The sequence below is a fragment of the Lissotriton helveticus genome, chromosome 1_1, assembly GCF_964261635.1.
Source record: "Lissotriton helveticus chromosome 1_1, aLisHel1.1, whole genome shotgun sequence".
NCBI lineage: Eukaryota > Metazoa > Chordata > Amphibia > Caudata > Salamandridae > Lissotriton > Lissotriton helveticus.
Window position 1 is genome coordinate 1,649,023,435 of NC_136057.1, and position 27,289 is coordinate 1,649,050,723.

The 27,289-nt window shown below is 46.7% G+C and overlaps 1 protein-coding gene across 1 annotated transcript in view; it reads right to left on the reverse strand.

The window, feature by feature from the left end:
• Positions 1-27,289, reverse strand: part of METTL1 (methyltransferase 1, tRNA methylguanosine) — a 178,533-nt gene that overhangs the window by 86,075 nt on the left and 65,169 nt on the right. The window contains exons 2-3 of the mRNA XM_078658930.1: positions 20,491-20,657; positions 14,873-15,057 (exon numbers count right to left, since the gene is read on the reverse strand). Of these exons, the coding sequence (XP_078515056.1) occupies positions 14,873-15,057; positions 20,491-20,657 (352 nt within the window). The remainder of the gene's footprint in view (positions 1-14,872; positions 15,058-20,490; positions 20,658-27,289) is intronic.

Sequence of the window (27,289 nt, forward strand, 5' to 3'; positions counted from 1 at the left end):
CTGAGGCTGTGGGCCTGCTAATCAGACCCCCAGCCTGCTGTTCTCTCTCTAAATTATTGAAACATGCGCTATAGGTACATACCACAATTGGAAATGGACTCCTTGTTAGCCCCTGTACCATGCACTATAGGTGCTCAGGGCATAGGTGCCACCAAGGCCTACCAGGGGCTGCAGCATATCTTTTGCCACCCCTGGCTGGTTCTTAAATTGACACAACTGGCTGATCACTCAGCTGGGGCAAGATGGTGTAATCACCTCTTGCTTGGATATAGTATACCTATATCTAAACCTATATCTGGACACATATAAACCTGTGAGCCACTCCTATGGAAGGCCTTATCAATTCTGGAGGCAGAGTGCGTGGTTTAATGTGAGATGGAGCTCTAGCATGAGCTGAGCCTGTCTGCAGCCGTCGGGAACAAATCCCTAAGCTGTTTCAGGATAATGCCATACCATATACTATTAAGTGCATTATAATCCTCGCGGTTATATAGCAACTTTGGTTTGGCTTTATCAAAACATGTCGTGTAAGGTGTCATACGATTTGGAATACTATCCCCTCGCCAGTTCTGGCGACGGGGATAGCATTCCACCCCTCTAGAGGGAGAAGACATGTTACTTTACTGAAATGCGGTTGATTTTTAAAAGAGCCTCAGATCCACAAAATGGATGCTTCTGCCACAGACACAAGTCTGACCCCCTGAAGCTGACCGAAACTCAGCCAAGGGGGCCTGGACAAAGAGTTTCCTGTTGCAGGGAGGTGTCACACCACCCCAGACAGGAGATAGTGGATTGTAGCAGGGAGGTTTGAAAGAAACCAGACACTGCATGGGGAGCACAAGGCTGCCCCTTGCATAATCCGGTCAAACCGGTTCTGGGGCACACCAGCCCCAGTCCCAGCGTGGCCTGGATCAAAGGAAAGGGGTGTACCCACCCCCTTCCTGGGTCCCACCCATAGGAGGGGACCTAGCAGGTAATCCAGCCTCCCAGATTCGAATAAGAGTGGGAGCAGTGCTAATGCACTTCAGATTATCCTGATGAAACATAAGAAACGAAACTCTGGACCCTTCGACATCCTACTCAACGTAGAAGACTGAAGAATCTCCCTTGTGGTCAAGGAGTGACCACCCTGTGCAAACAGGCACCATCCAGCACCTCGACGTCTGCTTTGTTGCAGTTCCCGCCGGAACTCGAGCAACAGAGATCGACGAGATCAAGCTTGCCTGCCTTCTAACAGCCCGATCCACAGCCCCTGCAGAGCTGAGACCCGTGGAGGCGACCGGAAGCGTGGGGCACGCCATCTTGAAAAGACCACAAGACGCTGACCGTGCAGCCCACGAGTGACCCTCGAAGCTGTACACCGGGGTTTGAGAAGCCCCAACCCTGAGCCACTCTTGCACCGAAGTTCAGCCCTCCACACTCGACGAGTGCTGCGTGGGGCCCTTCTGCTTCTTTTGGCTCAACGCGTTGGCCCGGTCACTTGCCAGCTGGCTGGTGGCCCCTGTGCCGACGAAAACCGAAATACGACTTGTGATTCTGGTTGCTCCAGATTTGCACCCACTCCCCTGAAAAGGAGTACCCACTCTGACCCTCCTGGTCCGAGTGAGAAGCAATCTTCCAGTTCCGCGTGGATTGCTTTTGCCAAGTGTTGTTTGCTCCAATCTTGAAGCCGACAGCGCCGACGGCGAGAGCCTTCGTGGGACAGATGGTGACCCGCTCCTGGACGTCACAGATGCCCCAGAGCCCACGTGACAGGGGAGAGAAGCTCCTCGACAACCACCTGATTGCGCCCGACATTGCCTGGTTCCATCCTGGTTCCACCCTGGTCACTGCTGAGTGACCCAGACTCTGTCCCCTCTGCTTTCAGGTACTTTACGACTCTGATCCACCCTTGGATCACACCGGACACTTCTCCTTCCCATCGCCTGCAGCATCTTCAGCTTCAAGCACCAAGAACCTTCACGACGAAACCCGACGCCACTTCGACCCTATGCACCCGCTTCCTGTGGGTGAGGTAACATTGCAACGCCGGTGTTCCCACACTGGTACACACCTCTAGGGTCTGTGACTAAAGTTTTGTCCTTCTAGGTTCAGCGGAAGTATCCTTAAACACTGCTTGTTTAACTTTTACGCACCATTGACTTGCATTGGTGCATGCGTGTGCTTTAAGCACTGCACCTGAATCCCGCGGGCTTTCCCGACTTCAGCACTGCTTGTCCCGACTGCTCCCAGCGATTCCCTAGGCCCTAAGCCTAACCACTGTTCGATTGGTATCTCTTATACCACTTTCTTAGTATATGGTCTGAGTGGCCCCTCGCCCTCATCCATAATTGTGCAACTTTGTATGTTATACTGTGCTTTTGATTTAACGCTTGTGCCCCTTTGTTCATAAAGAATACTGGGGATTATTTTAAGTAATAAATACATATATTTGTATAATATATATTTGTGTGGTGTCCTTTCATTTGATATTACAGGACTGTGATTGGTAAAACAGCTCGCTTAACACTACCTCTTGAGTTAAGCCTTTAAGGCTGCTTAGTCTATGCTACCATTAAGATAGCTTGTCTACAAGGTTGACTTACAACCAGACACCATAAGGGAAAGCTTGGACTGAAACAAGGTGGTTCCAGAATTGGAAACATCATATATCAGGCCAACTTCCCACATTGGTGCGCAGCGGTGCAGATTTGAGCTTGCTGTTTTACCATTGCAATCTTTTTATCAAATTGAAAGATCACATCAAGTACCTTAGGTACATATAAATCAAAAGCTTAGCATATTAAGTTCTACTGAACTTAGTAGTTGTAGACAAAAGGGAGTAGCACACCCTGACTACAACTCACTAGCAAGGTACAGTAGGAAAACACTTAGTGTAGGTAAGTGCACCACTTACACCTCACTAGCAGTCATGTCTGGCACAGGTGAAGCTCCAAGCTCTCTGCCTGTGACAGTTGACCTTACCAAGGCAACTTCCAGCTATGACAAACTTAGCCACAAAGACTTGTGTGCCTTGTGCATATCAAGGGGGCTAAAGAGGGGCAGAGGTCCCACCATTCCTACCCTGATAGCCATTCTAGAACAGGATGACTTAGCTAAGGCGAGTGCAGCTCCCCTAGACTCAGGAGATGGAGTGAACCCCCCTGTAACTCATACCACTCCAGAGGAGGAAGAAGAAGAGGAGGAAGAAGAGGAGGATGGGTCAGATGTAGAGGATCTTGAAGATCAGGATCAGAGGGGTAGCCAGGTTATAGTTGCCAGGCTTAACCAGGCCAACTTAAACCTACTGGGGAATGGAGAGGGCCAGCACCTCCCCAGATTCCAAAATATCATTCTCCCAGGCAACAGAAGAGTGAGATCTCCATCAGGGGACTCTCATATTTCTAGTGCCTCAAGAGAATCTCAGAGAGGGATTACTTCCTCTCAGAAGATAGAACATAGAGCCAGGATGAGGGCTGTCAAACTCCAGATAGAGAGGGAGGAGGTAGCCCTGGCTCAAGCTAGACTTGCCTTGGCAAGAGAGCAGAAATTGTGTGGCTTAGATGCCACTGGTGGCAGCATAATTCCTAGAGAGAAAGACAGGAGCTATGATAATAGAAACCTGACAAAAATTGTGCCCCCCTACAAGGAAGGGGATGACATCCACAAATGGATGACTGCTCTTGAGAGAGCCTGCATGGTACAGCAGGTTCCTCAGGATCAGTGGGCTGCAATTTTATGGTACTCCTTTTCTGAGAAAGGGAGGGATAGGCTCCTCACAGTTAGACCTGAGAATGCCAAAAACTACTCTGTCCTGAAGAGTGCTCTTATTGAAGGGTTTGGCCTAACCACTGAGCAATACAGGTTGTTGTTCAGAGACACCCAAAAAGCACAGACTCAGGACTGGACTGATTTTGTTGATTGTGCCACTAAGGCTCTGGAGGGTTGGCTGCAGGGAAGTAAAGTCTCAGACTATACAGGATTGTACAATCTTATAATGAGAGAGCAGATCCTTAATAACTGTCAGAACCAGCTGTTGCATCAATACCTTATTGACTCTGATCTGATCTCTCCCCAAGAATTGGGAAAGAAGGCAGACAAATGGGTCAGAACAAGGATTAAGCAGAAACCCCAGAACCAAGGTGGTGACCAGAAGAAAACAGACCAGAAGGGTGGGAATCAGAAAGATAAAGAAAAGGACCAGAAGTCTTCAGGCCCCCAAACTAATAATAAGGAGGGTGGTTCCCAAAATGGAAACAAGAAAAAGAAGAATGATGGCCCAAAGAAACCTTGGTGTAATACCTGCGAATCAGTTTCACACTGGGGCAGTGAATGCACCAAGAAAAATCCAGTCCCCACCACTGTAGCTCCTAAAGCACCTGCACCCCCTAGTACAGTTAACAGTGGTGGTGCACAACCTAAGGGTATAGTGGGGTTAACCTTGGGTACTGAGATGGAATCTGGCCTAGTCAGAATCCCTACTCAGGCAGTTCTCCTATATGATGTGGACTTAGCTTTGTCCACTACAGTGAGTCCCAGTAACCTGGGCAAATATAGGCAGGCGCCTCTGATAAATGAGAAACTGGCTCAGGCCTACAGGGACACATGTGCCAGTGTCACTATGGTGACACCTGACTTTGTGGACCCTGGACAGATTGTACTAGGTGAAAGTTACCTAGTGACCAATGCAAGCAACTCCACTACTTCACATAGTGTGGCTGTTGTGAACTTCTCCTGGGGAGGGGTATATGGCCTAAAGAAAGTTGTTGTGAGTGCAGACCTCCCAGTAGACTGTCTGTTAGGCAATGATCTTGAAAGCTCAGTTTGGTCAGAAGTGGCGTACAGGACTCATGCAGAAATGCTAGGGATTTCAGCACATGTCCTAGCAGTGACAAGGACTCAGGCTAAGAAGTGCCTCCCTGAACCAGTGGTGGATCTTGGAACAATAGACCAACCACAACCCAAGAGAAGGAGCAAGAGGGTTAAGGCTTTGTCTTCCCCCTTGCCCCAGGTTGAGGATCAGATTTCACAGGAAACTGATTCTGCAGTCCAAGAGGAGACTGTCTCAGAGGAACTTGAGCCTGATCAGGTTGAGTTTCTGGGGACAGGGGGACCCTCAAGGGCAGACCTGGGGCAGGCCCAATTAGATTGCCCTTCACTTGAACCCCTCAGACAGCAAGCTGCTGCTGAGGCTGCAGGGAATGCTCAAGGTGCCCATAAAGTTTATTGGGATGATGGACTCCTTTACTCAGAGGCTAGAGACCCCAAGCCTGGTACTACCAGGAGGTTGGTTATACCTTTGAAGTTTAGGGGTTTCCTTCTCACCTTGGCCCATGATATTCCCCTTGCAGGACACTTAGGCCAGAACAAGACTTGGGACAGGCTTGTTCCACACTTTCACTGGCCTCATATGTCAGAAAATGTCAAGGAGTTTTGTCGCTCCTGTGTCACTTGCCAAGCCAGTGGTAAGTCAGGTGGCACAACAAAGGCCCCCCTCATACCACTACCTGTGGTGGGGGTACCCTTTGAAAGAGTTGGAATAGATATTGTGGGTCCCATGGATCCTCAAACAGCATCTGGGCACAGATTTATACTGGTGGTAGTGGATCATGCCACCAGGTACCCAGAGGCAATTCCCCTAAGGACCACCACAGCACCTGTGGTGGCAAAAGCCCTCATTGCAGTTTTCTCAAGAGTGGGCTTTCCAAAGGAGGTACTTTCAGATAGCGGTACAAACTTCATGTCTGGATATTTAAAGGCAATGTGGAAGGAGTGTGGAGTAAACTACAAGTTCACCACACCCTATCACCCACAGTACAATGGGCTTGTGGAGAGATTCAACAAGACCCTCAAGGGAATGATAAAAGGTTTCCCAGAGAAGCTCAGGCGGAAATGGGACATCCTTTTACCCTGCTTGCTCTTTGCTTACAGAGAGGTCCCACAGAAGGGGGTTGGCTACAGCCCTTTTGAACTTTTGTTTGCCCACCCTGTGAGGGGTCCACTATGTTTGGTGAAGGAAGGATGGGAGTTACCTCTCAAAAAGCCTAAGCTAGATGTTGTGGACTATGTACTTGGTCTACGCTCCAGGATGGCTGAGTATATGGAGAGAGCATCCGAAAACCTGGAGGCAAGTCAAGAACTGCAGAAAGCTTGGCATGACCAAAAGGCTGTTCTGGTTGAGTTCCAGCCAGGGCAGAAGGTGTGGGTGTTGGAGCCAGTGACCCCAGCAGCACTCCAGGACAAATGGACTGGACCCTACCCTATCATTGAGAAAAAGGGAGAAGTCACCTACTTGGTTGACTTTGGAACCCCTAGGAGCCCCCACAGGGTGCTCCATGTGAATCGTTTGAAAGCATTTGTGGACAGGGAGGACATGAGCTTGCTCATGGCCACAGATGGGGAACAGGAGGAAGAGAGTGACCCTCTCCCAGACCTGCCTTTCCCAGAACCCTGATGATGGTTCAGTTGATGGAGTAGCCTTGGCAGGCAGCCTCACTGACCAGCAGCAGATGGACTGCAGACAAGTTTTGCAAGCCCACAGACACTTGTTTTCACTCACACCCAGTCAAACTAACTGGTGCACCCATGAGGTGGACACTGGTGACAGTCTGCCTGTGAAGAATAAGATCTACAGGCAACCTGACCATGTCAGGGATTGTATAAAGGCTGAGGTGCAAAAGATGTTGGAGCTTGGAGTGATTGAGCCATCAGAGAGCCCATGGGCAAGCCCAGTGGTCCTTGTGCCAAAACCTCATACCCAAGATGGAAAGAGAGAAATGAGATTTTGTGTGGACTACAGAGGTCTCAATGCTGTCACTAGGACAGATGCACATCCCATTCCAAGAGCAGATGAGCTCATTGATAAATTGGCTTCTGCCAAGTTTCTGAGCACATTTGATTTGACAGCTGGCTAATGGCAGATCAGACTAGCTGAAGAGTCAAAAGCCAAGACAGCATTCTCTACCCCTAGTGGACATTATCAGTTTGTGGTAATGCCCTTTGGTTTGAAGAATGCACCTGCCACTTTCCAAAGGTTGGTGAACCAAGTCCTTGCTGGGTTGGATGACTTTTGTGCAGCATATCTAGATGATATTGCTGTCTTTAGCTCCACCTGGGAGGATCACCTGATCCACCTGAAGAAAGTTCTGGAGGCCCTGCAAAAGGCAGGCCTGACTATCAAGGCTACCAAGTGCCAGATAGGGCAGAGCAAGGTTGTATACCTGGGCCACCTAGTAGGTGGAGGTCAGGTTCAGCCACTGGAGAGCAAGATCCAGATCATACAGGACTGGGCTCCTCCAACTACCCAGACACAAGTCAGAGCCTTCTTGGGCCTGACTGGGTATTACAGAAAGTTTGTGAAGAACTATGGGTCCATTGTGACACCATTAAATGACTTGACATCCAAGAAGATGCCAAAAAAGGTTCAGTGGACAGTTAGCTGTCAAAAGGCATTTGATGACCTGAAGAAGGCCATGTGCTCTGCACCTATCCTGAAGAGTCCTGACTACTCCAAACAGTTCATTGTACAGCCAGATGCTTCTGAGTTGGGGGTGGTAGCTGTGCTTTCACAACTTAATCAAGATGGTCAAGACCAGCCCATTGCTTTCATTAGCAGAAGGCTGAACCCCAGGGAGAAACGTTGGTCAGCTATTGAGAGGGAGGCCTTTGCTGTGGTTTGGGCCCTGAAGAAGTCGAGGCCATACTTGTTTGGAACTCACTTCCTAGTTCAGACAGACCATAAGCCCCTCTTGTGGCTAAATCAGATGAAGGGTGAAAATCCCAAACTGCTCAGGTGGTCCATTTCCCTACAGGGGATGGACTTTACAGTGGAGCACCGCCCAGGGACTGACCATGGTAATGCAGATGGTCTCTCCAGGTACTTCCACTTAGAACATGAAGACTTATCTGGTCAAGGTTAGTTTAATGTCCCTGCGTTTGGGGGGGGGGGGTTGTGTAGGAGAGTAGGGTCTGCTATCCTATGGTCAGCCCAAATTTTAGCTTTTTGCTTCACTGGTTTTCGACTACTGAGGCTGTGGGCCTGCTAATCAGACCCCCAGACTGCTGTTCTCTCTCTAAATTATTGATACATGTGCTATAGGTACATACCACGATTGGAAATGGACTCCTTGTTAGCCCCTGTACCATGCACTATAGGTGCTCAGGGCATAGGTGCCACCAAGGCCTACCAGGGGCTGCAGCATATCTTTTGCCACCCCTGGCTGGTTCTTAAATTGACACAAGTGGCTGATCACTCAGCTGGGGCAAGATGGTGTAATCACCTCTTGCTTGGATATAGTATACCTATATCTAAACCTATATCTGGACACATATAAACCTGTGAGCCACTCCTTTGGAAGGCCTTATCAATTCTGGAGGCAGAGTGCGTGGTTTAATGTGAGATGGAGCTCTAGCATGAGCTGAGCCCTGTCTGCAGCCGTCGGGAACAAATCCCTAAGCTGTTTCAGAATAATGCCATACCATATACTATTAAGTGCATTATAATCCTCGCGGTTATATAGCAGCTTTGGTTTGGATTTATCAAAACATGTCGTGTAAGGTGTCATACGATTTGGAATACTATCCCCTCGCCAGTTCTGGCGACGGGGATAGCATTCCACCCCTCTAGAGGGAGAAGACATGTTACTTTACTGAAATGCGGTTGATTTTTAAAAGAGCCTCAGATCCATAAAATGGATGCTTCTGCCACAGACACAAGTCTGACCCCCTGAAGCTGACCGAAACTCAGCCAAGGGGGCCTGGAAAAAGGGTTTCCTGTCGCAGGGAGGTGTCACACCACCCCAGACAGGAGATAGTGGATTGTAGCAGGGAGGTTTGAAAGAAACCAGACACTGCATGGGGGCACAAGGCTGCCCCTTGCATAATCCGGTCAAACCGGTTCTGGGGCACACCAGCCACAGTCCCAGCGCGGCCTGGATCAAAGGAAAGGGGTGTACCCACCCCCTTCCTGGGTCCCACCCATAGAAGGGGACCTAGCAGGTAATCCAGCCCCCCAGATTCGAATAAGAGTGGGAGCAGTGCTAATGCCCTTCAGATTATCCTGATGAAACATAAGAAACGAAACTCTGGACCCTTCGACATCCTACTCAACGTAGAAGACTGAAGAATCTCCCTTGTGGTCAAGGAGTGACCACCCTGTGCAAACAGGCACCATCCAGCACCTCGACATCTGCTTTGTTGCAGTTCCCGCCGGAACTCGAGCGACAGAGATCGATAAGATCAAGCTTGCCTGCCTTCTAACAGCCCGATCCACAGTCCCTGCAGAGCTGAGACCCGTGGAGGCGACCGGAAGCGTGGGGCACAGACCACGAGACGCTGACCGTGCAGCCCACGAGTGACCCTCGAAGCTGTACACCGGGGTTTGAGAAGCCCCAACCCTGAGCCACTCTTGCACCGAAGTTCAGCCCTCCACACTCGACGAAAGCTGCGTGGGGCCCTTCTGCTTCTTTTGGCTCAACGCGTTGGCCCGGTCACTTGCCAGCTGGCTGGTGGCCCCTGTGCCGACGAAAACCGAAATACGACTTGTGATTCTGGTTGCTCCAGATTTGCACCCACTCCCCTGAAAAGGATACCCACTCTGACCCTCCTGGTCCGAGTGAGAAGCAATCTTCCAGTTCCGCGTGGATTGCTTTTGCCAAGTGTTGTTTGCTCCAATCTTGAAGCCGACAGCGCCGACGGCGAGAGCCTTCGTGGGACAGATCGTGATCCACTCCTGGACGTCGCAGATGCCACAGAGCCCACGTGACAGCGGAGAGAAGCTCCTCGACAACCACCTGATTGCGCCCGACATTGCCTGGTTCCATCCTGGTTCCACCCTGGTCACTGCTGAGTGACCCAGACTCTGTCCCCTCTGCTTTCAGGTACTTTACGACTCTGATCCACCCTTGGATCACACCGGACACTTCTCCTTCCCATCGCCTGCAGCATCTTCAGCTTCAAGCACCAAGAACCTTCACGACGAAACCCGACGCCACTTCGACCCTATGCACCCGCTTCCTGTGGGTGAGGTAACATTGCAACGCCGGTGTTCCCACACTGGTACACACCTCTAGGGTCTGTGACTAAAGTTTTGTCCTTCTAGGTTCAGCGGAAGTATCCTTAATCACTGCTTGTTTAACTTTTACGCACCATTGACTTGCATTGGTGCATGCGTGTGCTTTAAGCACTGCACCAGAATCCCGCGGGCTTTTCCCGACTTCAGCACTGCTTGTCCCGACTGCTCCCAGCGATTCCCTAGGCCTAACCACTGTTCGATTGGTATCTCTTATACCACTTTCTTAGTATATGGTCTGAGTGGCCCCTCGCCCTCATCCATAATTGTGCAACTTTGTATGTTATACTGTGCTTTTGATTTAACGCTTGTGCCCCTTTGTTCATAAAGAATACTGGGGATTATTTTAAGTAATACATACATATATTTTTATAATATATACTTGTGTGGTGTCCTTTCATTTGATATTACAGGACTGTGATTGGTAAAACAGCTCGCTTAACACGACCTCTTGAGTTAAGCCTTTAAGGCTGCTTAGTCTATGCTACCATTAAGATAGCTTGTCTACAAGGTTGACTTACAACCAGACACCATAAGGGAAAGCTTGGACTGATACAAGGTGGTTCCAGAATTGGAAACATCATATATCAGGCCAACTTCCCACATCACCTGTCCTAAGACCAGACAATTAATCTCTGGGAAAGAAGTAGATTATAACTTATTTCACTAGCTCTGCAAGCATTACAGCAAATTCAGTGGCAGATGCCAGGGCCTTCAGGAAATGTCCAGCAAGCTTTATTTTGCACATGTTCCCAAATAAATGAATACTTTTATCATTTACAAGCGAACCGGTTTCAATAAATCACGACCCGGTAAACAGTCAAGTTTATTATATGCTTGGTGGTTAATATGCATGGTAGTAGTTTATAGTGCAGTTTTACGACTGTATTCTTCTTCAGTGTTGTAACTGCGTGTCAAGCAAGTTGCATACATGTATGGTCAGATAGCTCTTTGAAGACAAAATGGTGGCTTGTTCAAGGAACTAGCAGTAGCATAAGCAATAAAAAAAAATTAAAAAGCACAAAGCAGGAAAAAAGGTGCAGTACTAGTCTCACTGTGTGCTCTTTGATGCGTTTACAAATACTTTGCTGGCACTCATATTGGTTGCTATTTTACGGTTTTCTTGTGTAGGGCATGCTTGTTGGTTCAACAGAGAAAAAATACGTTGTGCAGCCCGGGGTTTCCTGCTAGCCTTTTGCAGAGAGCAATTTGTCTGCATGTATATAGTGCATGTCCTCACCTTAGAAACTCTGATTTCGTGACGTTTTTTGGTACAAATCTGCTGTGTGGTTTACTTATAAGTTAGATATGGCATGTTCTCCAAACTATGAGTGACCAGAGAGAAAGAGGGGTAGGGGTTTGCCACACGATCTGCACGTGTTTTCATAGTTATGAAGCTGGCGTTCTTTTACTTTATGGGTAGAAACTGGATTTAACAAACAGCCAAGCTTCATAACTATTTTATTTACAGAATCTGCACCCAGCTCTTACAGGAATTTACAAGCATTTTGAAATTTAGCAGTAGGTAAACTGACTGGGGTGGAAGAGAGAATAGGCGGGATGAACGTGGGGGAAGATAGGTGAAGCAAAAACACGGCGCCGGCCCAAAGAAAACGAAAGAGTTTGCTGCCAAAGATAAAAATTAAACACAAGTGCACAAGCAGAGGCAAAAAACACAAATGTTGTCCTAGTAATAGACTTCACAAACAAAGTAGTACCTCAATCACTACGCTTGCAGGGGAGGGACACTAATCAAATATAATTCATTTGTAGTTGGACGGTGCTCTACATAAGCCACAAGAAGTGACGTATCGCGACTTCTGCCTAATTGGAAGGCAGCAAAGGAGACTGATTACGCTATTGAGCAATGGGGGTGTAGGCGTGCTAAAAGCCCCTTCTGACTTTTTTTTCTTTTTTTAAACACAACTGATCGTCTCCATGGCGACAGCGCTTGCGCGCTGCCTACTGGCTCAACCTAAAAAACATACCCTCTTGCTATCAGAGAGGCTAGCAGTCTCAGGTAGAACGATCACGATGGTATTTTTTTCGGTTTTATGGAGCAGAACTTGACCCGAAGGGATTGGAGCGCAATTAATATACAGACCAGAAAGGTCAAAACGTAAAAGATACAAGAGTCATTATTAACCATCAGAATAAAAAGAAACTACAAGTCAGCTGTTGATGAATATTAGGAGCACGGAAATGGAACGCATACATTTACAATGAGCGAAGGTTCGGGTGTGATGAAAAAGGAAATGTGTACATGGTGTTATGGAGAAAAGCGTGGATGTCAATGAAAAACCCTAGAACATACAACCATGGTTGGTTCCAATGAACAATGGGAAATGCAGGCGAGGGTTCATTCAAAAAGACAGTAGCCCGGAGCTCTGGATCTGAAAGATTATCTGTGCACTATGTCTAGTTAATTGTTGGGTAGGGCGTTTCGTGTAGAAGCATTATAATGTGCCTCACAAACAAATTTGTGAATGCATTCATGTATACATTATTCCAAACGCGTGTACTCTTAGACTTACAAATCACAAATTAGCCGTTCTCTTTTTTGAATGCTATGGAATTCTCTGTACTGTAGTCCCGGGCCGGTCTGCTGACTTGTCCAGGACAAAGCCAGCTGTAAGCCTAATAAACAAGAAATAACACGCCGTATTCATTTACCGTACTTCTGCCTGTATGCCTCAAGGCGTGTCATCTTATAAACACGACAAAAAAAGATCTGGCAGACTGAAGACAATGAAAGCCATCAGAACAAGCATTGAGAGCCTGGTGGGGAAGGCGGGGGAGCCAGCGAGTGGGAGGGATGGAGGAAAGGAGCATATGGGGATGGGGTGTGAGTGAGGGGCAGTGAAACCGGCAGTGAAAAAAGGATTGCTGTGGTGGGGGGGGGGAGCATTACTTTGACAACTGATGCGGCGGGCGGGGGAGCGGCAGCCTTTCCTTGAAGTCTGATGCGGCGGGCACGTGATAGGCTGGCAGCACTGTAAACCAGTCTTTGGAGGAGGGCTGATTAATGCGATGGTGCGAGGCGGCTGGGGGAGCAAACGGCAAGCGCGTGCACGGGCACATGCACTCAACGTAATCCGCCTGGTGGTTTCAGAGCTTGGTTTGCCCTCAATACTCTCGTCTATTTATCACTTACGTGATAGAATAGTCGAGACCTAAAAAGTCCAGTTGTTATGGGAGGTTACAAATGCAGACAAGGCGGTACCAAGGAGGGACTACTAAGCCTATTAACAAATTAAAAACAATGATTTTTGAAAGGACAGTAACAGGAGCCAATTGAAAAAATGGGCGGAAAATGGGCAGAGCTGCTATGCCATACCTCAATTCAGCATGCCTTGCAGAGCAGCGAATGCACTGCCCAGGCTCGACCTAAAAATGCGGGGGTTGACCATACAAAAAGAGGCATTTCCTTCCACTGCAGAAATATGATAAGGGAGTGGGGTAAGCCTAAACAGCCCTTCTGCCTCTCAGACGGGCCAAACTACAGCAGCGAAGCAGTTTTGCAAATTCGAGAGAGAGGCATGAACTGTGGAGGCCTCCCCCTTCCTTTTTCCAGTGCTCTTGCTGTCCACATATGCCAGTTACTATTGGGGAGGGCAAGTAACACTGGAGAAGACCTTTAATGAGCGGTATATCCATCTGCAATGGGCTACGAAACTATATTTTTGCATTGGAATGCTGGGAGCCCTACTGAAAACACTAGAGAATTAGAGGCCCAAACATTTCTGGTATCGGTATTCAGCTCCCACATTCCATGATTTATATTTCTGGTTTTCTCGGTTTAGTTTAAAACATTCCATCATTAGGGGGCAGAATCTTCTAATAGCATTATAGCCCTTCCGTCTCAGGCTATAATGTCATTAAATCCCTCCTTCTTGTTTAACCCCTTGCACGCTGATGACGGAACGCTCCGTCATCAGCTGCGGGTGCGCTGTGCTGATGACGGAGCGGTTCCGTCATGGCCCGCTCGCCGCTCATGCGCGGCGCGAATTCCGCGCCTGCGCTGAGCGTTCCATTGAGCGGGGCGGGCCATGACGGAACCGCTCCGTCATAAGCACAGCGCAACCGACGCTGGTGACGGAGCGGTTCCGTCACCAGCATGCGCCCGCCGCATTTCCGCCCCGCCCCCTTAGCACTGCGGCGGAATAGCCACCGCAGTGAAGGGGTTAAGGGCCGGGCTGCAAGGGTAGGGCTTTAAATGACCAATATAGGTCTCAGCACCAGGTTACACTAAAGCATGCTATATAACTATGCATCAGCACACTGCCTTCAAGATAGTAACTTAGAGAAGCGCAAAGTCACAACACTTGCATCATATATGGTATATATGCAGCTGTGCAGAGTGTAATATTTATCACCATTGATAAATTCCCGATTTGATCATGATGCTGGTGCCGTCCTTCAACAATGGCAATTAATGGAAAATGACTCTCTTCAGATCTCCATAAAAGTGTTATGCCAAGCAGTTTCCTCATGCATAGCAGTTATAAACAAATGTATTTAACCAGAGTACAAGCTGTTACATCACATGAAATACGCCTTATGAATATAGGACCTGTTGTGCACCGTTGCATTGAGCAAAGATTAGAAACATGGAATCTGGGCTTAGCAACATAGTAATAAATGTATGACACTTCTCTCAAACAGCGTATTTCATAGGACTATGCTTATTTTCAGTCGCAAGGTGTACCCATACTAGTATTACTGCACCCATTATGGGGTGCAGAATTATGCCTTTTTGGATACATTTCACTTTTCCCATCTCAAGTTTGAATTTTACTGCCGAGTAAGAGTCGGGCACCCTACCTGGCCCTTCCTGAAGAAGTTGGGCAGGTACTTCATGGCGTTGCTGCGGATGCAAGCGATGTTCTGGTACTGCCCAGGATGAGATGCCCTCAGTGACTGGATCCGGTCTCTCACGTAGTCTGAAACTTTCACACGAATTTCCAAGCCAAGCATTAAAGTGTTTGGAAACAGAGATGATAATTCGACTGGAAAAAAAACGAACAGGAGAAACCTTAAAGAGAACTGATTGCTCCACTGAACTGTTTGTTATTTAGGTTGAAACTATGGTCCAAATACTGCAATTAAGCTTACGCCTGAATGTGGGATCATCAACCAACTACCGTCAGTAAAACTGTGCTACCTACTAGTTTATGTAATAATTAGGGCTCCTGGTTTTACGGTAATTTTTTCTTTTTTTAACATTTCAGTCTGTATTTTTCCATATTTATTTTGTGTTTTGAGGATAAACAAAGTCGTGAAATTGTACATTTATGTAACTGATAAACTTGCACTCATGCTTTGATGCCTGTCAAGTTTTAGCAAATTAGGCAACCAAATATAAAAAAAAACACTACACCCACATGTGAATATTGCATTATATACAAATATTTGTTAACCAATGCCTGTATTTAAGCAAATCTCATCTTGTTTTTTTTAAACTTCTAATGCTTTCTATCTGCTCAGTGGTCTGCCTAGAATTTATGAAGTATAAACACAATGGAGTGACCCTGTGTCCCTCAGAACCTGGGTATGTATATGTATAGCTATAGTGGCTCTGTCGGGAAGAAAGCAATTACTTAGCTAGATAAAATGAATCCTGGGAGGTTAAGTTTGACCATGTGACTCTGCGTAAACACTATGTCAGAGAAAATTGAATAAATTACAGCGTGCAAATGCATAGATATTGGACACAAAGATACAGAGCAATGACTCAAATATACTTGCAAAAAAATATAATTTTTTTGAGTTTTCCACAAAACATTTTTTTTTTTAAAAACACATGTTTTTGGGGCTGTCAATGTGCAATCTTAAAGTGACACGTGCTTCAAAGTGACAGAGGGTGTCGGCCACATTTAAAAATGGAAACGCTGGCGTGCACGTCGGGGCGTGAAGTGGGGCAGCAGATGAATGCTGATCAGCGTAGCACCGCGGTTGAGCAATACCAGGGCCGCTGACCGTAGCTAAATGCTCTTCCTTGCTGAAAAACTTGCCAGCCAGCGATGCCAGTAAATTATGGTTGCCAGGAGACAAGGCAAACCATGAATTGATGATGCACAGTGGCAAGAACGCACTAAAAATGTGAAGGAGGTTGCTACATGATGTCGACGGCAATAAATGATTCAGCCCTAACAAATCTCTTGGTGTAGATCATTGAGCTGTCCTGCCAAATGACCTTGTTTATATTGTTTTCTTTGTTGTTCTGACCATTTTTCAATTTGTATATACCTGTACATATTCTCAGTCCTGTATATATGCACTGCACTACCAGCACCGAGCACCCACTGTCACTTTTGCACGTGTCACTTTAAGATTGCACCTTGACAGCCCGAAAAACATGTGTTTTAAAAAAACATTTTGTGAAAAACTCAAAAATAATAATAATTTTTTGCAAGAACATTTGAGTCATTGCTCTGTATCTTTGTGTTCTAATATCTATGCTTTCGCGTGCTGTGATTTATTCTATTTGCAGTACTCTCTGACATAATGTTCACGCATAGAGTTACATGGTCAAACTTAACCCCCCCCCCCTACATTCAGTTTCTCTAGCTAAGTAATTGCTTTCTTCCCGACAGAGCCACTGTAGCTATACACATAGAATTCATGAAGGACAGCATGGAGAGGCACATACAAGAAACAATTTTGTATTTTTCCACTTTTAAAAATAACAGACAGAAAACACATTATTTTCGATCTGCATTATCTGTAAAAATCAATAAAAACAGAAAACTGGGAGCCTTAGTTGTAATCCATCCAGTGCCGCCTCCACCCTAAGGGAGACTTTGGGGTTAGGGACGACCCAGAGAATCAGCCAATGCTCTAGTGGCGGCTGCTGAAATTTGAAAGTGGTACGGCGTAAAAACTGCACTGTGGCTCGTGAGCATAGCGAGCGAGCCAGAACCACCTATGGGCGGGTTCGGGGGTTCTCCCCCCAAAAAAAGTTAGAATAAAGAATGGGCAAATGGTGCACTTTCAAGCAAATTTGAGAGAGGTGGCTTGGTGAACACATCTCTGGGAGTAGCCAGACAAGTCTCTTTGCACTTGCACAGATACATCACTCTACCTGCATTCACATAGGCACACTATTCACCCTGCACTCATAGAACCATTATTCACCCTTCCCTGACATCACTAATCCTGCATTCACCACACACACACACACACATCAACACTCTTACGAAGCATCTCACACATTCTTCTTTCAGAGCCAGGCATCTCGTGCATCCTTGTTCTCGACTTATGACCTCGATGTGCACCCATCTCTCACGTGCACCCATCTCACATACCCACCCATGCGGGACCACACACGCTATTACGACACCAGATTCCAAAACACACAAGCCTCAAAAGAACACGTACAAACTTATCTCTCATAAATTCCACAAAATCTCATCCATCGCTCTTTCACATATCCACGTACTTGAAAAATTCGCCATTTTGCACATCTGCGTAACACAAGCACCCCTTCACAACTGAGAGACCCCGCAACTTCCTTCTTTTACATATATATTACGCTTTCATATTTGTCACATTCAAACTCCCCGGAAGCATATACGTCATACATTCGTAGAAACAATATCTATTAAGGGAACACAATGGCACATACGATTGATATAGTCAGGTTCACACATATCTGACACTGAATTGGCTTGCACAATTTAATTTACCCGCCAAGACACAGGCGCAGATTCTGACCATCTCAGCCCCCCTTGTTGTGTAGTCCTTGTCACGCAATACCGGTTAAAAAATGCAATGGGCAAATTTGAATCAGTGTAAATTGGAATTCGTGAAAGTCAGGCGCAAGTCCCTTTCCTGACACAACAGCCTGCACAGCATTAACTGCGCATGAAAAGGGGGACTACTGGGGAAAAGTGTATCTGTGCCCCCAACCCGGCAACCCCTAATCTAGTTACTTTATAGTATCAGGAGTCACCCTCAGCAACCCACCCCGGCCTCAGTGTTCATTTCAACCGCCAGAACTTGGACCCCAATCCCAGCTCCTCTCTCACACCCTGTATGTTCTTTGACATGTCTGTTTCTTATTCACAAGACCCCAGCCCAAAATGCACGTCATTCAATTACTGGATCCCTCTGGGACGATATCTCCAAGACTTAATCCACAAGACACATACACACCATTTGTGAGGGTTACCACCTTTGTTAGATCAACTTTGATATGTGAAAGGTGGCCGCGTTTTACTCACATGCCAGATGACGAAGAAGATGAGTGAGGCGCACAGCACCAGTGTCAGCATGTAGCAGACGGCTGCAAAGGTGAAGGCCATGACGGTGGCCGCCAGGCCGCCTATGGGGGTGCGGGCAAGGCCTGCGCAGACCCACAGAAGAAAAACTGCCCTCTGGACCGCTGTCCGACTCCACACCCCGCTGCCAGGTCCCCCAGGTGTCATTCTTTGCTGGCAATGCTCCTGTGGTTCACTTACTGTACACACGCTGTAATGGCTCCATTCGCCCCAGTACTCCTCCAGGTCCACCAGACCACGGTCCTCTGGTTGCAGAGCCCGGTAAATACTCTTTGGCCCACTCCTGCCTCTGTCAGCAAAATAATCACCCTTCTAAGTCTGCCTTCTCTTTCTTCTCTTCGTGCAGTCCAAGAGTGGCCGGTGTGCGGGAGGCAGCCCTTTCGTTTGGAACATTCCCTTCCAGTCAGTAACTCCCGCCAAGGCCGCCATACCTCCTCTTGTTGCTGCGCAGTCCTGCACGATAATGCGGAGGGCTGCTATCTTTATTACTTCCACTCACATCCCACCGCCACCCATTAGGCTCCATTTTCCTCACAGGGCAAGCCGGGAGCGCAGGCCTGGCCAGCCACGGCTGGGAGAAGAGGAGGAGGCACTCTTAAACTAAGTGAGAAATGACCGAAAAAAGTTCCATTCCAAGCTGGTCAGCAGTAAAGCGTGCTGGAAGGTTCGAATCATACAACCACCTCAATTGAAGAAGGGTAAAGGGTTATTCACATCAGCAAGTTAATTAACGCACTTCCAAGACACCCAAGGCAGGGAAACAAGCCCCAGTGAGTGCGCGGTCTCACTCTCAGCCAATCCAGATGCTGCATTAGCAGCGCCAGGATTGGCTAGAGCAGGGGTATTCCCCGCCCATAGGAGACCGTGGGCTGCTGCGCCTTGCTCGCTCTCCTAAGGGCGGGAACTTCAACTCTTGGATTAGGGCAATGGGAAGGCTAGTTACAGTGCACATGTTTGGGCTGGTCATAAAAATGACCAGCCCAAAATCGAGCATGCGCACTGTATTGCTGGTGCTGCCGCTGCGGTGCGCTTGGCTTGGCTGTCACTCAAACACAGGACTGCTGCCTCAGCCCCAACCCCTACATGTCCGATTGCCTCATTGTGAGCCGCTTCAGTGAGCCAATTACAGGCAACAACCGGAGCGGAGAACAATGAATGGGGCTGCATTAGTGGACGCACTGAATGCTTCCAAAAGACTTGACAGAGTGATAGACAGAGAGACAGATGTATACATCCGTTTTCTGGATCTGATTTGTAAATCTGATTACATTTAAGCAAATTTGCAGGTCGATTCAATTTTTTTTTATACAATATGCTAGGTGTTTTTTTCACATTTCCCAAAATTAATAAAACAATAATAACAGAACAGAGCAAATCTGCATTGCACAGTGCATACTACTGATCATGGGGCAGGTTATGGTTTTCATGCCAGAAACACAAGTTAGGTTTTGATTAACGAACCATAATGAGTCAATTTCTAGCGTTTTAAAGTTTTGATTCATAACCATAACTGCACTTTAACTGTGGATTTAATGCCATTCCAGAGGTTATGGTAACATATGTTACAGTATTATTAGTAGAAGAAACGATTAACCCCATTGAAAGACTTTTAATTTGAAATATATGAATACATACTAAACAGTATACGGAGAGCTGGTAATCTGCAAGTAATTCTGGAGCCCTCTTGTCGAGTGGTTGATTTTAGAACATATATATAGGGATAGGTATGATCTCTTAAAAATGCACTTAATTTGTTTACATTTTATTTAGATATGAGATCTCCTCTGCCCTCAATACTAATATTTAATTAGTTCTAAATGACTGAAGGAGGGTAGTTTGTAAAGCTACTTTAATCATTCAGATTGCAGCTGAAAAACAGCGCAGATGCTCGATTCATATGGGGTTGGGTGGGTAACCGCTAGAGAGGATAAACTATAAAAAAACATTGCCAATTTTTTTTGAGCTACAAACAGGATGTCCGTAAGGCGCCAATCTTAGTTTTCCTTTGCAGCCTCCTACATTGGGAATAGTACAATAGTACAATATGTTGGGCAAAAATGATGTGTCTGTTGATCTGCACACAAATGCAATGCCTTGAGAACCAAAAACAGTAAAAGCCAACAAAAATAACATCAATCGGTAGCATATTTTGAAACTTACCCAACAAGCCACCGTAGCCACACCCAATATCGGCAAATTCAACTTGCGTTGTGGACCTCATCTTCACTTCTTCATCCTTCACATCATCATGACGCACGTCTGTAGACAACGGCTTAAAAAACTCAGGGTAATACTCCGCCCAATCCATCTTTTCAGGACTAGTAGGACTGTGGGTGTAAAGATGATACAATAGATCACACGTTGAATGCAAACGAAAGGGGTTCTAAGCTTAAACTAGACTATTCCTCCATCACTCTACATTGCCGCCATATTCTGTCACTTATTCTCCTTGCTGTCCAGCTCTTCAGCTGTTCAGGATGTGCACATGGTCTCATTCAAGTATTATTTCATATTTGGGTGAAGGATCAGCATTCCACCACCCTATTCTTAATAACGGTTTGGCATATGTTCCTCTAACTACTGTTAATAAGCATGAAATGTGCATAAGGGCATTTCCATCATGAGCTGAGTAGTACTGGGACTCCAAAAATATATAATGGGCTTGGTATTCATATAATTAAATGACTGAGGCACATAAGCCGCTGGTTCAACGGTATTAAACTTAGATTATTGGAAAGTACATGTACCAGAACACCTTAGAGGACCTGCAGCTGTCCCTCATAAATGATAGGCGCAGGGGTGACTTGCATCTGTTCCTAATAAATTACATCTGTCGAACGAGGGTGCTGCCAGAATCCGCACTTCCTTCTGCTGTTCCTCCATCTCTCATATCCACATATTCAACTTGGTTTCACTCCTACCTTTAGTATTCTCGGCTGATTATCAATCAGGCAGGTCTCTTCAACATAGTGACTCAAATGACTTGATAAACTTTCAAAAGTAGATGACTACAGTGTTGCTCATCTCTGCCGACCTATGAAACAAGCTGCAATGCTGGCACTCTGACGAAAGAAACACAACTTTGTAGCCCCACGATGATTGCAAGGGCTCCTCATCAACCAGAAGTATCGCCTACACATCACACGGTAACATGGTCAAAATGCAAATGGATTTCGTTACGAAAAGATAAATTCCTTTGTTTTTTGGGAGAGTTTTATATGACGCAAACTCAACCCAAGGTTATCAGACCACTTTACGTGAGCACCATTTGCATTATAGATGTACACATTCATTTTTGTTGGGGAGATTAAGGGCCAGATGTACGATCCATACAATTTGCAAGTCCCAAATTGCATTGCTTTGCGACTCGCATGCTGTAATTTACAACTGGGTCTCAGACACTGTTAACGATTCCTAATGGGGTCGTAAATTGCCTGCCTCATTAATATTCATGAGGCAGGTGCAATTTGCGGCCCCATTAGGAATGGCTCGCACTCCCAGGGATGGTGGCCTGCTGGGGTCAGCTTTTTAAACAAAGCAGTTAAAAAAAATTAAAAAACGTTTCTGTTTAATTTTTTCACAGTAGGCAGTGGTCCGTGGGACCACTGGCTGCTCTTAAAAAATATTTCTACACACACTCAAAACAATCATACATTTAAGTGAGACTAGCTATTAGAAAGGGACGTCCTTGGCAACCCCCCTTCCTAATAGTGAGTCACAAACCCTATTTTGAGAGTCGGAAATAGGTTACCGACTCGCAAAATAGGGTTTGTACACGGAGCAGACCAATTTTGTGGTTGCAAACGAGCCGATTTCACTTTTGAGACTGCACAATGTGGTCGTACATCTGGCCCCAGGTGATTTGACTAGAATCACAGGATGTTGAGCGTCCCAGCTGAGACTCGAACCCGGTTCCCCAGCTACCAGGTCGACTGCTCTAGCCATTCCATCGAGCAAACTCCAGTCGAAAGAGGCCCTGCTGCTCCTCCAATTAAACACAAGAACATGAAATTTTAGCAACAATGTGCTGCCTGTAAAAGCAGTTCATCCAAAGAAAAATCTGTCTACTTAACTCAAAATCATGACCGTAAACAAAAAAAAACACATACCCACATCTCCAAACCGAGTTTGCATGATTATTTCATATGTCTACATGAACATCTGCATATTATTCACTTTTCTACCACCTGGTTACTCCTTGTTCAGGTGCTTTGAAGTTTTTTGTACGTACTGCAAATAGAACTGCAAAAAATATGTATAAATAAAGTAAACGAATACATTAATGAATTAAAAATATTCTTAGATTGTAGGCTTTGTTGATGCGAGACCCTCACTTCTTCTGCCACATTTTACAAGCAGTGCTCTCCTACACATTAGAATGTGCATTTTTACATTGCACCTATTGGAGAACAGTGCATATCAAAGAAATCCCACGACACTGACTGACTGAATAAATCTTTGTCGATGAACCAAAATTGCATTCTGTAATGGTAACCACATACAGTCAAAAGACGAGCTCCTTGGTTAAATAGCTTGATTTTCAAGACAATTAAAACAATCAATTGTGTACGCCTGTATTAAAGAAGGAGCACTTTTCAGTGCCTGAGTGCACTGTGCAATTATATGACAAACAGAACATTAGAAACCAACAAAATGGATCGCTGGCTAGCCATCGGCAATTGTCTTCAATCGGATCGCATGTTGAATTATTTAATATATCATTTTTTGGTATGTCTGGCAGAGGTGATCATTTAAATTACCATCGATGAAGGTTGGGTTTTAAGGTTTAAGATACGAGATGCTTTCCATCACAGCCATAAGCATCAGGTTGGACCTAGTACAAGGGAGACCTTTGGGCTAACACTTCTAATGGGAAAAGAAAACAAAAGTTCTATAATGTAAAATGCTGTTGACTACAAACCTAGAGACGCCTGGCATAATAATAATAATAGAAGCATTGGCAAAGCCAATAGGTTTCGCCCACGCAAAACCTACTGGCACTGTCAATTTTTTAAAAACACGTTGAACACCAGTACGAGCGGCTATGCAACATGGCTTAAAGTAAAAAATATAAAAAAACAAAGTGCTATGTCGTGCCCATCGTGGACTGAGTCACAGCTTTTTTTTGTTTACTTTCAGCCATGTTGCACAGCCGCCCACACTTCTGTGCAACATCTTTAAAAACATTAACAAAGCCAAATGGCTCTGCTAATGCAACAACAGGCAGCGGAGGGGTGAGGTGGGACAGAGCTCCAACAAAGAACAGTGGGAGGAAGTATGGGGAGAGGAAAGCTAACGAGGAGGAAGGCGGGACACGCACTGCAGAGGCATGTTCAAAACTACAACAAGCATTGGCAAAGTCAATTGGTCTCAGTTATGCAAGAGCTATTTGCATTGACAATGAGTTTCAGCCATTATGTCCACCAGTGTGGCTGCTGTTCAGCATGGCTACGTTAGTGTTGTGGAGTGGAGTGGGGTGTTTGGAGTGGGGTAGATTGGGGTGGAGTGGAACGGGGTAGAGTGGAGTGGGGTAGATTTAATTAGGGTGGAGTGGGGTAAATTGAGGTGGAGTGGGGTATAGTGGAGTAAATCGCGGTGGGTGTGGAGTGGGATAATGGTGTAGACGGCAGTGGAGTAAGGTAGATTGAGTGTGGTAGACTGATGTATTAGAAGGGTAGAAAAGAATGGAGGGGGCAGATTGGGGTAGTTTTGAGGAGGTAGATTGGTGTGAGGTAGATTGGAGTGGAGTAAATTGGAATGGAATATGGTAGTTTGGAGTAGGGTAGATCGGGCTACAATGGAGTGGGATATATTGGGATGGATTGGAGTGGAAAGGGGTAGATTGGAGTGAAGAGGGGTAGATTGGAGTGGGGTAGATTAGGCTAGAGTGGGGTAGATTGGAGTGGGATAGACTGGGTGGATTATGGTAGGGTACATTGGAGTGAAGCGGGTAGATTGGAGTGAGATAGATAGGAGTGAGGTGGACTGGATGGGGTAGATTGGAGTAGGGTAGTTTGTGGTGGAGTAGGGTGGATTGGAGTGGGAGGGAGTAGTGTCGATTGGGGCTTCTGGGTTAGAATGGACTCGAGTGGGGGTAGATTTGGGTGGCATGTAGTAGATTGAGTGGAAAGGGGTAGATTGGGTAGAGTGGAATGTGCTAGATTGGAGTACAGTGGGGCTGGGTGGATTGGAGTGGGTAGGTTGGAGTGGGGTAGTTTGGAATAGGGCAGATTGGAGTGGAGAGGGACTGATTGGAGTGGGGTAGATTGGAGTACGGAAGATTCAAGTGAGGTGGACTGGATGGGGTAGATTGGAGTACGGTAGTTTGTGGTGGAGTAGGGTGGATTGGAGTGGGAGGGAGTAGGGTGGATTGGGGCTACTGGGTTATAGTGGGGGTAGATTTGGGTGGCATGGAGTAGATTGGAGTGGAGAGGGGTAGAGTGGAATGGAGTGTGCTAGACTGGGATAGAGTGGAGCAGGGTGGATTAGAGTGGTTAAATTGGAGTGGGTTAGATTGGGATGGAGTGGAGTCGAGAATGGAGTGGAGTGAGAGACTTGAGAAGAACAGAGTGGGGTAGATTGGGTGGATTAGCGTAGGGTACATTCAAATAGAGTCGGGGAGACTGAAGAGGGGTGATTTGAGTGGGGTAGATTGAGTGGAGTGTGGTAGACTGAAGTGGAGTAGATTGACATTGAGGAGAGGCAGATTAGAGTAGGATGGGTAGTTTGGAGAGTGGTGGGTTAGAATGGAGTGGGGCACATACATCGGAGTGGAATCGGTTAGATTTGGGTGGAGTGGTGTGACAGGTAGTAGTGGGGTGGATTGTGGTAGGTTATGGTGGGGTAGATTATGGTGGAGTAGGGTAAATTGGAGTGGGTAGATTAGAGAGGATCTGGATAGACAGCAGTGAAGTGTGGTACATTGGAATGGAGTGGAGTACATTGGACTGGCGGAGAGTGGATTGGAGTGAAGTGGAGGAGAGTGTAGCGGGGCAGAGTGGAGTCGGATAGATTGCAATGGGGTGGACTAGAGTGGAATGGGGTAGATTGGAGTGGGCTAGGGTTAACTTGCTTAGACTGAGTGGAGTGAGGTAGAATGGAGAGGAGTAGATTACATTGGAGTGGGGTAGGGGAATTGGAGTAGGGGGGAATTGGAGTAGGGTGGATTGGAGAGGGGTAGAATGGAGTGGAATTATGTAGATGGGAGTGGAGAAGATTGGGGTAGATTGTAGTAAAATGGGGTGGGGCCGACTGGGGTTGGAGTGGGATAGACTGGAGTGGGGTAAGTGGTGTGGAGAGGATGGGCGAAGAGTGGACTGGTATGTTCTGTCCTGCAGTGAGCGGCGTAGATTGAATTGCCGCTGAGTCAAGTGGGGTGGCGCGTTGTAGTGTCTTAGAGTGGTGGGCGTAGAGTGGAGTGTCGTGGCACAGAGTGGAGTGCAGGGAGTAGAGTGAATTGGTGTAGTGTGGAATATGCATGGTGTGGCAGCGCACTGCCATTACTGACAACAAATTTTGTATTGAATTGACCATTACATTTGCACCGAAATAAAGTTTTACTGCACACAAATGATAATGTGTGCAAATGTCACCTCCTAGTTTATTGATGTGTTAATCGTATTCGAATATTTGTCTCCACCACACTACAGAATAAAAAAAAAGGTGTGCTTCATTTGTACGAATTCTAACATTCTGAAATGTCAGTTCAGTTCACCATTTTTGGTCTTGTGTGCTAGTAAAAAACAAACACCGATACTTGAGATTGTTACCCCGACCCAAACCCATATAACCACCCAGAACGAAATTAACAAGGCTTTTTACAAATATTATAAGTCTCTCTACTTGGCCCCACACCAGGCGAACCCGCAAGAGACTGAGAACTTCCTGGACACAATGCATTTGCCCCTCGTAACAGCAGACAATAAGGTGTCACTCTCAGGACCCATAACAGTGGCGAAATCCATACTGTGCCATCAGTGAACTCCCCAAAAATAAGACCCCAGGACTCGATGGCCTCCCACTAGAATTCTATTAAAACTTTGCATCACAGCAGACTCCTCGATTAAGATGGCTATAACGTGACTCTTGACAAGCTGGGTCACTACCCTCCCCCCCCCCCCCCCCCCCCCCCCCCCACCACAGTGCAGGTCCTTGTGACCTCACTGACAAAGCCTGGCAGAGACCACTCTCCTTGCTTAATACAGAATATAAAATACTCAGCAAAATACTGGCCAGTCGTCTCCTCCCACTATTACCGAGGAAAACACACTTCGATCAATGCTGTTTTGTTCCCACATGCAGTACCTTACTTAACCGCTCAAACGCTGCAGCAATGCCGCCGCGGTGCAGGGTTTTAGTAGAGTGGGCGGGGCCGCGTCGGACAACAGACGTGTGCAGCACTACAGAGGTAGTGCTCGCAACGGCCGTTAGCCGACGAACGCATGGAAGGGGTTAACATACGTAAGCTCTACAATGTCATGTCAGCCTGCCCGGAGACTCTTCCTGGTGCAAGGTGTTTATGGCTGGACCTTCGCCAGGCCTTCGATCCATTGGGTTGGGATTACATGCTTGCCCCTCTTCGGAGGTTTGGCATCCCCTCAAAGTTCCTTCAATGGATCAAATTGTTGTACACTTCCCCTAATGCCGGGTGCGCACTGGAGAACACATATCACAGGCTTATTACATACAAAGGGGCACGAGACAGGGGTGTCCCTTCTCAAACATGTTATTTGTGATTGCGCTCGAACCCCTCGCATGTCGGTTACGTATCGACTCAATGGACTGGAGTTTCCCCATCAACCATGCACTGTCACTGTACGTTGACGACATAATGATTTACTCTAAGGAATTACTGGACAACTTACACACTGTTGCTCGCACCTTTGCTCAATTTGAATGCCTCACGGGGCTTGCTATTCACTTTGGGAAATCACATACATATCCCTTCAGGGTGATCTCC